The sequence below is a fragment of the Myotis lucifugus genome, unplaced genomic scaffold (genome assembly GCF_000147115.1).
Source record: "Myotis lucifugus unplaced genomic scaffold, Myoluc2.0 scaffold_89, whole genome shotgun sequence".
NCBI lineage: Eukaryota > Metazoa > Chordata > Mammalia > Chiroptera > Vespertilionidae > Myotis > Myotis lucifugus.
The window spans coordinates 3,960,430-3,973,589 of record NW_005871137.1 but is presented as its reverse complement, the minus strand read 5'-3'; the positions used below and the strand labels follow the sequence as shown (position 1 = coordinate 3,973,589).

At 41.2% G+C, this 13,160-nt stretch overlaps 1 protein-coding gene across 1 annotated transcript in view; it reads left to right on the top strand.

Moving 5' to 3' along the window:
* Window positions 1-13,160, top strand: part of FMNL2 (formin like 2) — a 299,629-nt gene that overhangs the window by 240,899 nt on the left and 45,570 nt on the right. Inside the window, exon 9 of the mRNA XM_023756136.1 lies at window positions 968-1,061. Coding sequence (XP_023611904.1) covers window positions 968-1,061 — 94 coding nt within the window. The remainder of the gene's footprint in view (window positions 1-967; window positions 1,062-13,160) is intronic.

The following is a 13,160-nucleotide window of genomic DNA, read 5'->3' as shown; positions in this document are numbered from 1 at the left end:
CCTTTCTGATCTGGAATGCAGTGCAAAGCACAAAGTCTTATTTATGTATGTTAATATTATGGCTTCAAACTTCCCCGGGTTAAAGCTTTTGCAACTTCATGGTTGCTTCCTTAGTTTACAAGAATCCCAAGTAGTCATGGTCTGTGTCCCTGTCTTCTCCCACGGGAAGTCACTATTCATCTTCCTTAAGATAACTGATGCTGTGCGTTATCAGAATGGTCTTTGTTTAGAGGTCAGTAATAGATTTTATTCCAGAAAGTGGTGAAACACTGAAGTCATCTTAAGATGAAGAAACAGTGCTGTCCTTGACATTGTATTAAGAATCTTGGAATGTATCTCGAGGTTCTCCTAAAAATATTTCAGATGGAGTTTTATTTTCTTTCCTTGAGTCACAGAAAATATTCTCGTATTAGTAGAGCTGAAATCCAGATCCTTTCACACCTCCTGCAGAGGAAGAAGAAAGGATGGAAACTTGCATTGTCATAGGGGATTTTTCTGGCGCCATGTGCAAATTAGCAGATGTGAAATGTAGGGCATTCTTGGCAAATGTTATGTCTCTGATTCTAAAACCAGAGACAATATTTAACAGTGGGTTGTTTTCTTGAATATTCCCAAGTTTCCTCTTGTCTTTAGCTCACTAATAACCTTTTCAGCCACATTGTACTGAGTCATCTGATGATGGGACTAAAAGATGAATCTTTCCAGAATTAATTTTCATTAGTGAGTAATTTGTAACTTAGAGAGTGGGAAACAAGCCTTCCAAATTTGCTACCCTAGATAAATCACATATTCTAGAGATAGGTAAAGGTTTAAATATACGTTAGTGTAAGTATACCTTAGTTAGTAAAAGTTTACAAAACATACGGACAAATATTTTATTATATTGATCTTGGATGCAAGGAACAGCTGATTCATCTTGTCACATTCACTGACTTGTGGTTTTTTCTATTTCTTCTTGTTTTGACAGAACAAAAGCCCTTGTGTTAGAACTGTTGGCAGCCGTTTGTCTTGTCAGAGGCGGGCATGAAATCATTTTATCAGCATTTGACAACTTTAAGGAGGTAGGATACTTTTCAGTTTTAAAAAGAATCCTCACGCAAACATCTTACGTTTGGACATCTTTGAATAGAATGATTTAATTTTTTTATTCATTCTAGGGTGTAAGGGGTATAATAGTTACTTTTCTAAGACGTCAGTGAGCGGGTAGCAATGAACTTAGTCTACATAGCTTAAGTGGAATGGTGTCTCATATCCAAGAAAAGTTAAAAACTATTTGCAGTACTCATTTTCCTTTGGAGAACATGGCATAGGCAGTTTGAAAACAGGTTTTGTTAAATGTATGTGGTTTTCATTATGGTTGATACTTGAGCATCCACCATGTAAATTTCATGAACTCATTCATCATAGTTCTTTTCCTCAAATCATATGTATTGTCATTACTTTGCTGGATGCTATGAAAAACTTATCACATATATATAGACACTGATGTTAGCAGCTTGTAATCTTAAACAGGTGATGCTTTCCCAGGAAAACAGTAAACCAATGGATATGCATGGTTGACCATGGGAATTAAATGACGACAAAAGAAGAAACAATTACGTATGAATAATAGGACACCAAGGGTTCCGGGCCAAAGTACCAAGACCTCAAAACTGGAATAATAGCCAGTTTCCCTTAGTGGCGGTGTGCAGCATTACAGAGCCAAGGAGAGTGCCTGTTGGATCCCCTGGAATGTGCCCCACATCTGAGGCTGCTTTGAGGGGAGACATTACAAAAGTAATTGAAGGCACTTGGAGCCCCAGGTTACCATGGGACCGTGTGCCTTTTCTGTCAATCCCATTTGATTCCAGATGCTTCTGGATTAATACCCAGAAGCTAGATTACAATCCAAATCTCAGGGGACTTCCATACTCTCTCCCATCTTTCCTGGGAGCCTCCAGAGTAGAACCCGGCTAGGATTTATTGAGGACCTACGATAGGCCAGGGGCTGTGCCTGGTACACACAGGAAATCACTGGATTCTGTACGAACATCTGTGAGACAAACACTAATATCTCCCTGTTATAAAAGAATAAGCTAAGATTCCAAATGCATTGTTGGCCCGGGGTCACACAGCCAGGTGAGGGACAGAGCCAGGATCGGGGTTTGGTGCGCATTATTTTGAACTTCCGTTCGGGTGATATTTGGGCCCAGTTCTGTGTGGATCTCCTGAGGGAAACGCTGAGTTAGACAGGACCTTGGGGCCATTCCCCCCACCCTGCCTCCTTTGAATATATGAAAAGAGCAAGTCTTTTTCATGTCAAAAGCACGTACTGTACAGTTATCAGTGAGCCTTGTTATAAAATGAGCTATATAACGAGCATCTGATTATACTGCAGGCCACATGATGTCCTAAAATTATGAAGGTATAGAATCAGTATTAATTAAATTCAGTAATTTATGAGGGGAATGTTAATTTTGCTTTTTCTTAGGTTAGCTAGAATGCCTTTCTTATGCATAGTAGGCACACAAATACTTGCAGAATTGAGTTTTAGCTGTCAGGTGTCAGAATCATTTATGACTTAGGCATTTAGGGTATAGTGTATACTTAGATGGGGAAAAAAAGTAATCCTCTAAATCTAATAACTGGCTAGTCTCGATGAGAACTAATTAATTTTGACTTCGAAATTTTAGAGCTTTAACTAAAATCTGCCTCTTTTCTGTAATTACTTATAAGTGAGTAATGGTGGGTGTTTCAAGTTCTGATTCTCCTTGGGCAGGCATTTGCATCTACAAGAAGCTGTGCCATGTGGGAGAAGGGACAAGGACAGAGCTGGCTCTGTGTGCGCTATTGGCCTGCATTAACCTCAAGCCATGGTGCGCATGTGGCCAGACCAAGCAAAGGGATTATTCTCATCGCCATGAATGAGGACAGGGCAGGAGCCTGTCCCTGAAAACTTCCTTCTTATGGATAGGTCACAAGAGCATCATCCTATTTACCTTTTCAGTGTTAGGGTAAAAACAGTGTTTTTGTATTGATCTTTTTTTTTTTTTAATGTAATACCACTCACAGCCCAGTCTTTTAAATCTCTGCCTGTTTTTGTTTTCTTTTATTCCCATCTTTATGAGAGTGGATCTTTTTTCCCCTCAAACATCATAGTGAAGGGTGTATTCTGTAATCTTTTTAGCCAAAATGTCATTGGAATCTTCTGGGTTTAAGGTGGTTTGGGAGCCAGCTGTTCCTGATTAGGAAAAGTTGTCCTATGATCTCAGACGTCTGTGTAAGTAGGGTTTTGGTCAGTGAGTAATACCTATTGAGCTGCCCCTGGCAGAGAGAGCACCATGCCAGGTACCAGGAGACCAGGGAGTGGGCCAGAGGAGTCTTTGCCCTCAAGAAGATGATCTAGTAAGTTGGGATTCCATTCATTGCCTTCAGAGGGGTGATCCCTGTTTTTACAGTGGGGAGTGGGGTATCAGGTATAAGTATTCATTTTTGCATAAAGTAGTATGCATTAGAGTAACCAGACCCTTTGCACAGAGCACAGCCTAGCACAGTGCTGAAAGGTGGCACCAGATGCTATAGGAAAATTTAAAGACCACCCATTGTATGTATATAGCTGGGTCTCCCTCCCCCCACATCTATTTCTTGAGCAACTATTTGGCCACCACTCCTTAATTCAAATGTAAATTGAAGAAGGTATCTTTTACCTCTTGATAGGTTTTTATGTAGGATTACACCATTTCCTCATATTTCAATTAATCAGAATACCAGCAAGTTTTTTTGTGGGTGTGTTTTTTCCCAAAGAATGTTGCTCATGTTTTATGAGATCTGAAGTACATGTTTTAGGAAAGTAGGAAGCACTTCCAATCGAATGATATCTGATGGTGGTAAGACTATGAACCCAAGGCCTGCATTTTGGTGGGTGTGGGGGGTTGGGGCCTATGCCTGATGTTACTGAGTAAGCACCTCAATGTATATCATGATACATGAGTTGTAATTACATAGATTCCGATGGCAGACTTGTACTAATCATGGTTTGTGACATACCTGACCATGTGAGTGTAGCAAGTAGATGAAAACTAAACTGTTGTCAGCTGTTATTTCTCTTTGAATTCTATTCTCTTTCATTGTTTTTCAAATGGAATTAAAGCATCTGGTTTTGGTGTTGAAGCATCTCCTTATGAAAATGTATGGTCCTGAATTGAGGACCAGGGTGAGAACAAGGAGTCATGTTTGTTCTTATTGGCTAGTTTATCCACATGGCAAACATATCACCATATTCCCTAAAAGGATACGTTCTTAGTTGCATGGCAATATATATTTTTGAGCGTTTGGCCTGGCAGGTAGGAAAAAAGACATTTGGAAGGCACGGTCATTCTTTTGGTGTTTGCATTAGTTCAGGGTCTTGTCTGCAAGAAGGAGAAACTGACTCTACCGTGCAGAGGAAAGGGTTGGTTGGAGGATGTGGAGAAACAGGCCTGGAAAATGGGCAGGTGCTCCTCCGATGTGGCTGGACTCCCGTGCTGTGCCTCGATGTCCAGCCACCATGAAACTATTTGGGATCCTGGTCATGCTTTCTCTTCTCTCTCAAATGGTATGGACCATGGCTAGCAATCTGCTGGGTCATGAAACTGTACTTACTGGTTAAGGACATCAACTGGAGAGTTATAAGCACCATATTTAATCCAATTTCCTTAGGAACCTTGATCTTGATCTCCTCAACTTTCTTGGTCTTCCTACTTTTTTCCATTATATCCTTTGATATATCTGAGAAATTGTCTCTGGGGAAAAAAAATACTCCCATTTGAAATCAGAGGGAAAATGTCCCAAGGCCCCATAGACTCTGCAACAGAATAGCCTCCTATGACAGTAATAATGCCCTCTGAGGGCTCTGAGCTACCAGCTCCCCCAGGCTGCTGGGACGTGCACCTGGAATTCATCAGGATTCCAGATCGATTATAACTGTGTTCTCATCTGCTTCCAACATGACAGCATCTGGCTCTCACGAGTCAGTTGAGGCTGGAGTTTGGTTATTAAAAGCACAACTCCTTCCCCCTCTGACCTTCCAGGATCGATGGATGGAGCCCTGGGAAGTGAGTCACTCAAGGCCACTCTTGTGCATGGCCCTCTTGGCAGCATCCATTATTATTTTCGCCTCTTGCTAGAAGGCTTCCTCAGAAAGCTGATGTGGTTTAGCTACTGGGCATCTGAAAGCACTTGTGCTTCACATTATTAAGTTGATTTAAGAAAGCATGTCAGGTTTTATTTACAGTGGACCCAATTGGGCAGGAAGGAGAGCAGACATTTTGGTGCCCTTCCAGCATCCCTCTGAGTTTAATCCCAGCTAATCTAACCTCTTGAATATTTGCGGGTGTAGCGTTATAAATCCAGCACAAGACCAGCCGGGTAATTCCTTCAGTGGTAAAATTTTCACCATGAAGGGAAGGGTCCTTTTTTTTTTTTTTCCAGTCTCTCATTGAACTATGAACAACGTATTCTCTCAATCTCAAACTAGGGAGCTACCGTTCTAGAGCATGTGTATATTTCACTGTATCAGGCCAGAATTAGATTAAATTAATTCACTGAGGCTCTTCGCTAGCCAGTCCGTCTCCCTAGGATCAGGAAGCAAAGTCACAGTAATGATTTTTTGGACTGTTTATTAACTATTGTTGTTATTGCTTGTGCATAATAAATCACCCCAAACTTAGTTTTATTAGGCTCCTAGATTCTGTGGGTCAGGAAGTCAGGCGGGGGATGGCAGGGATGATTGTCCCTGCCCCGTCATCTCGAGGGCCTCATCCTGGAAGATCTGATCATCTGGAGGCAGGAATTCATTTGAAAGTGGCTTCACTCATCTGTCTAGTTTCTGGGCTGTGATGACTCAAAGGCTGAACTCAGTGGTGGATGGAGCCTCTCAGCCACAATGTCTCCACGTAGAATTCCATGTGGCTGCAGCTTCTCATAGATCACAGCTGGCTTCCCGGAAGGAGTAAACAGGGAAGCGCATCCGGAGAGCAGGCATTTAAAGGGACAGAAGTTGAAATATCTTCTGCATCAGTCTCAGGAGACATCCGTGTCACTTCTGCTGCAATCTATTGCTTACAAGTGAATCACTAAGGTGAACCCAGATGCAAAGGGAAGGTAATGACCTCACTTCTTGATGGTGAAGTGTGAGGGCCACAGTGCAGAAGAACATGGGTGGGAGAGACTGCTGTGGTTATTTTTTTGAAAATACAATTCACCTCAAAAACTTTTAAGAACATTTTATTTATTGATTTCAAAGAAGGAGCGGGAGAGGGGTAGGAAAGAGAGAGAAACATCTGTTTCTTGTTCCACTTACTTATGCATTCATTGGTTGATTCTTGTATGTTCCTTGACCGGGGATCGAACCTGCAACATTGGCGTATCAGGATGACGCTCCAACCCAGTGGTTCTCAACCTTCTGGCCCTTTAAATACAGTTCCTCATGTTGTGACCCAACCATAAAATTATTTTCATTGCTACTTCATAACTGTAATGTTGCTACTGTTATGAATCGTAATGTAAATATCTGATATGCAGGATGGTCTTAGGCGACCCCTGTGAAAGGGTCGTTCGACCGCCAAAGGGGTCACGACCCACAGGTTGAGAACCGCTGCTAACCAAATGATCTTCCCAGCCAGGGCACCTCAATAACTTTTTGAGAAACACTAATATATCACTAGTTGGTCCTCTTCTATTATCTCTCTCTTCTTCACTCAACCCAATACTTGGCTTTATACTAGTAAACTTTTTCATTAGTGGTAGAAAGGCTACTCCTTCCTTCAAGCCAGTGTCCTATGGGCTGACTATTTTAACAGCTTTTCCAGGGGAGAAAGGAGCTGTTTACATAGGATTTCCGAGCCCCTGGTAATGAACTAGTTATTTCTTTGGCATCTGTGTCTTTATCGTCTAGTAAGGAAGTGGAGGCTGCTGATCATTAAGGGATGAGTCATGCTCACTTACTGGAAACATTTTTATGAGCATTGCATGCCCCTGTGTGTCTGAAACACTGATAAACACTGGAAAGAAGAAAATGAGTAAGACATAGGCCCTATCTTTAAGAAAGAGCATCCCAGTCTAGTTAAGGAAATGTAAATATTTTACCTGTTATAGTACTAGGCTCTATAAAGATAAATGCCAGTGCTTTGCAAGGAGGAGGAACAGCTAACTAAGAGGAAGTAGAGGAAGGAGGGCAGATGGGATAGGAGCTCTCAAAGGACACTTTCTATTGGAATGTGTGCCTGAGCCAAGTTTAGGATGGAGAAGGTATATTAGTTCTTAATCATTGCTGTAATAAGTTGCCACAAACTTAGTGGCTTCAAACAACACTTTTTTTTTTCATGTCTGCAAAGTAATGTTATTACTTTACACATCTGTTGGTCAGACATATAAAATTAGTAAACAGGGTGGCATTCTTCTAGGGAACCCATCTCCTTGCCTTTCAGTTTCTAGAAGGTGCTAGCATTCTTTGGCTTGTGGCCCCTTCTCTGACCCTGATTCTCTGGGCACCTTCCCTTAATAACCATTGAGATTATATTGGGCCCACCTAGATAATCCAAGATAACCTCCCCATCTCAGGAGTCTTAATCATATCTGAGAAGTCCCTTTTATATGTAAGGTAAAGATGTCATTTTATGCAAAGAAGGTGGCAACTTAATAAAGTTTCAAGGACTTTAGTTTACCTTGAATCTTCAGTCTTAAAAAGGTGAGACAGGACCCTGGCTGGTCTTCTCAATGGTTAGAGCATTGGCCCATGCACCACAGGGTTGCAAGTTCAATTTCCATTTAAGGGCACGGACCTGGGTTGCAAATTAGATCCCTGGCCCCGGTTGAGGTGCATTGGGGTACATGTGGGAGGCAACCAATCGATGTATCTCTCTCACATTGATGTTTCTCTCTCCCCCTCCCTCCCTCCTTTCCACTCTCTCTGAAAAGCAATGGAAAAAAATATTCTCGGGTGAAGATTAACATAAATTAATAAATCCTATATAATAAAAGGGTAATATGCAAATTGACCCTAACAGCAGAATGACTGGGAATGACTGGTCTCTATGACACACACTGACCACCAGGGGGCAGATGCTCAATGCAGGAGCTCTGCTCAGCCACAAGCCAGGCTGACGGCTTCCAGCACAGCGGTGGTGGCGGGAACCTCTCCTGCCTCCTCAGCAGCGCTAAGGATGTCCGACTGCAGCTTAGGCCTGCTCCCCGCTGGCAAGTGGACATCCCCCAAGGGCTCCCGGGCTGCCAGAGGGATGTCTGACTGCCAGCTTAGGCCTGATTCCCTAGGGAGTGGGCCTAAGCCAGCAGGTGGACATCCCCCGAGGGGTCCCAGACTGCGAGAGGGCACAGGCCGGGCTGAGGGATCCCCCCCCCCAAGTGCACAAATTTTTGTGCACCGGGCCTCTAGTAGATAAATAAATAAAAGGTGAGATAGAAATTTAGGGGCAGATCAGGGGAAAACCTCATTGCATATTCCAAAGTCTTCATGTTGCCATATAGCCTACAGTTAGCAAGGGGCAGCAGTAGAACATGTGTTTCCCAGTCTTCTCCAAGCATTAGCTGTTTAGGTCAACTCTCTTGGTTGGTAAAGAAATAGTTGTTATATTTTTCTCCAAAAGTCAGTTGGCACTGAGCTCAGCATGAGGTCACTCTGATAGAACAGGGTGTGGTCAGGGTCTGAGATTGGTTTCAGAAGTTTTGCCATTCATACTTCTCATTCCGTGGGCCTCTGCTTTCATTGACAGTCATCTGCTCCCTCAGCTGCTGTATTCATTCACTTCTAACATCCTCAGGACTTTCCTTTGATGGGCCATGGTGGGGGGGGGGGGACTTCAAAATACAAGAAAAAGAAAGAGAAAGTGCAAGAGGACAGTGGTGGGCGGGACAGATGAGATTGTGGTCACTGGCGAATGTTTGTAGAGATGCTCTGCTTTTCATCCTGACTTTAATCAGACCCTCCATTCTCTCTACAAGCCTGCGTGAATTTTTTACAGCAGTGAGCCTCGTTTTCTATTTATTCATAGCAGCCACTTAAAAAAATAACACGCAGGGTGTTGCTTGCTTGTTATTTTTACTCGTGTAAAAATGCCATTTCTAAATCCTGTGCCCTTTGCCAACTGTAAGGCAGTTGGCATGTGTGCCCTTACTTCATATTTTGGGAAGATAATGAAAGACCTCAAGGAAAAGCAGTGGGTGCTGTGTGTCACTGTAGTACCTCATGGAATCTAAACCGGCTGGCGCAGGTCCCCAGGCGTGGAGCCTCCACGTGGGCACTGTTGCCCGGACGGTAAGGTGTTGCTATGGTTGTAAGGTGCATAGGGTGCTGGGAAGCGCTCGCTGTGCGTTGATGAGGGGACTGGAGTCAGAACTCTTAGCTGCAGCAGTATGGTCACCAACTCCAAAAACAGTTACAGTAACGGGAGGTTTTCAGTGGCCGTTCTGGAATTCATGTCTGCAGAGTAATGTTAAAGGTCTATTTTAGGGTCACCTTGGTTTCTTTTTCCTGTATGAACTGCCTCCCTATTCTGTTTCTCCCTCACTCCACCCTGACTTGAATAGTAAGGATCTTGGGACTTAGCACATTTTGGACGGATCACAAGAATTCTCGCTACATATTACACAGTGTTTTACAAAGTATCATACTTTAAAAAGATACTAGCTTGTAAGAACATGTAATAAATAACTTCAAAATGCAATGGGTATTTAACTTTAAATCGTGCCTTTAACATTTATGTAAAACGTTTTTTGTACTCATTCAGTAGAAACGTATCTGGCCACTGGGTAAAGCTAGCAATAAAACTACTGGTCCGCAATGTGTTAAGTATACTTAAGTATTCCTTTATTTAAAATTTAAAGTCTCACCCAAGGACACAATTTTATTGATTTTAGAGAGAGAGGAAGGGGGAGAGAGAGAAACATCAATAGGCTGCCTCCGGTACACACCCTGAACGGGGGATTGAACCTGTGACCTGTGCACAGGATGACACTCCCATCAACCAAGTCTCACCAGTCAGGGCTACTTTAGTTTTCTGTATTTATTCAATTTCAAAGTAAAAATAGAAATCATTGTTTTAAAACGTTAAATAACTCTGGATTATAGGTTATGTTAGTGGTCATCAAGTCCAGTGCTAGGAACTGGCTAAGCCCCAGACCCAGGGCTATAGTAACCATCGCATTAGATAAGCTTCTGGGTTCAAATACAGCTGTTAAAATAGGAGAATGCCTATTTAGATATGTTAACTAGGAAAAGAATAAGATAAATCATATATATCTCATATATATGTACATATACATATATAATATGTGTGTCTATATTGTAACAGCATAAAGATGTACTTCCTCATAGTAACAGGCCCTCCCTAAATTAGCGAAAGGGTTTGGAGTGGTGGGGTTGCTTCTGTTTTGTGTGTGTGTTTACTTCTGTTGCTTGTAATGTTTGAGGAGTAACATCATGCCTCACACGGCTAAATGTCCCTATTGTGTGGGGTGAGATTTTCCTTCTAGTCGAGTTTCATATGACTAGCTTTCTCTTGTCTTCTCTAAAGAAGCTCAGTTGTCTTTGTGTAACGTGTCTCCAAAAATAAAGGCCCTGGTCATCACCACCGTTTCTTCAGAGTTAAACAAAACCAACATTCTTTGGAACTTCTAAGGAGGGATTGGGCAAATGTATTTCTTACCATGTTCTAAGATCAGGACAATTTGACAGAAAATAAAAGGTCTGACAAAACTTTTGTCTCACAAAAGTTTATATTGCCCCGAGAAAGATAGGGCTGGCTTTAGTAGATATTTAATTAAGGATCAGATGTCTGATATGTTAACAACAAGAAGACAGTGATTCAAAACTATAGGAATTATGCTTATATTTTATTTTTATTCTCTATTATAATTTAAACTAAAGTTTTAGGTGTTATTGCCAGTGACTATGCTTGTTGAGCTTGATTTCCTATGTGAGTCAAGTTCAGATTTCATTTGAATTTTAAATACTTGTAAAACATAAGCACATTTTTATTTATTCAGGCTTCATAGCCAATACATAAGGGTTTTGCTTGGTTGGTTTATTTTAAACTAGAAAATAGTCATCAGAAAGAAAACATGAGCAAAGCTCATGAATCTATTTTATTTTATTTTATTTTTTATTCTATTTTACTTTATTTTATTTTAGGTTGTAAGAATTAGCCAGTAACTTTATTATGTCATGTGTACAAAATAGGCTTACACATTTATAGACACAGTAAGGCCATTGTTATTGTTTGCTGAGTGTCAACAGGGTAGTGTATGTTACTTTAATTCTGAGATCGACCCTCAGAATAAGGAAAGAGATTCAGAGTAAATAGGCCTACTGACACATTAGTAAATGGCAACCTTGTGATTTCACACAGATCCATTTAACTCCAAGGCTCATAGTCAACCTTATATAACATGTTATCTATCACATACCAAACACTTTTTACACCTGTTCATACACATCCTCAATTTTCTACCAAAAAGCAGACCAATTCGAATAGTTATGGATTGGGTGGATTATTGGGGTGTTTGAAGTTATTAGTAAAATTCAGAACAAAACTGCACTGTTTGTTAAGGCCCAGAGAGAGAGGATAGGTCTTGAACAGAATTATAAAGGAAGGAAGAGACTTAACTTGGTTGGCAGAGGGAATTCTGGGAACAGAAGAAGAGACTGGCATGAACTCTGTCTTGGAGCAGCATAAGCCAGAATAAACGTGCTGGTCGACAAGAAAAAACATCTGCCTGGGACCCTTGTTATGAAGTAAAGCTCAGCATGATTAAGCTGCTGAGAAAGTAATAGTGAGAGATTTGAAACTTGTGATAAAACAAAATCTCAACTGGAAGACTGATAAAAGTAGGAGGGAAAAGAAAAAGGAAAAGAGAGCAACTAACAATAATAAAGCACTTAACAGTCTATAAAGTGCTTTTATATCTATTCCATTTGATTCTGTGGAAATCTAAGAAGGATATTTTATGTAATTATAAGTTTCTGCTTTACATAAAATACTTTATTATTTATTTACATATATTTTTTATTCTTTTTTATTTTTTTGCATAAAATACTTGAAGGAAATGCAGGAGTTTAGAAAATAGCTATTTCAGGTGGTAAGTGACTGGGGCCTGGACCAAGTTTGTGGCCATGACAATGGATACGAAAATTGAAGAAAAGTCAGTGAGAGACGGGATGAATCTGGGGACGGACATAAAAGGAGAATAAGAATCTAGTCAAATCCTATACATTTAATTACAAAGAAAGTAGCACAACCACGATGAACAAATATGATCTGGGAAATTTTTTTCAGTTGAAGAAAATACGCTTTTTTAAAAAATTAAATTTATATTTTTCAGTGGCGATAGAGTGCCCAACATCAGATTCTTAGTTCTGAAGACCATGAAGAGAGAACAGGCTTACACAGAGGTGATTAGGGAACGTGTGTGTGTGTGTGTGTGTGTGTGTGTGTGATCCAAGTAGAAAAGGGGATTGTCACTAAGGAGGGGAACTCACAGGGGCACCCATCTGGGAGAGTAAGGAGCCAGGCTAGCATGGGTGAGGAGGATGCTCGGAAGAGACCAGCACACAACACAAAGAATAGTCCAGAGGATGAGAGGGTACCAGGAGGGTCTGGTATCTTATGGTGCAAGTTCCTGCGTTAGGTGACAAGCTAGTCAGATAGTCTCTCTATCCCTTTCAAGTCTACAGTTTTATGTTTCTGCATAAAATTCTGTCTACACATGCCTTGGTGAATGCTATGTATTATGCATATATGTTCAAATTGTTCCATCTGAAAGGGTTTTAGTGTTTCTTTGACTGCAGGTATAAAAACCTAGATATTGAAATGATAGGTACAAAAATTTACAAACAAGGACAAAAAGGAATGGGTCCAAGGCCAGCTGGTAGAATAGTAACAAGTTTAAAATAAAAATAGGTCGCTGTGATTTTTAGTCTCCGTGGTGACTTCCGTTCCCGGTTCCCTTTATAACCACCCGGAAATGGCTGTCTCAGTCTCTGAACCCACGTCTCATTTTTAAAAACCTGCACTGTGTCAAGGGAGCCTGCTGCTTCCACAGCCAGAAAGTGAGCTGGCTGTGCTGGGAACACGGTCGGTACCTGCCACCAGGAAGGCCTGTGCGTGGAAGTGTCTCGGGCTTGTGCA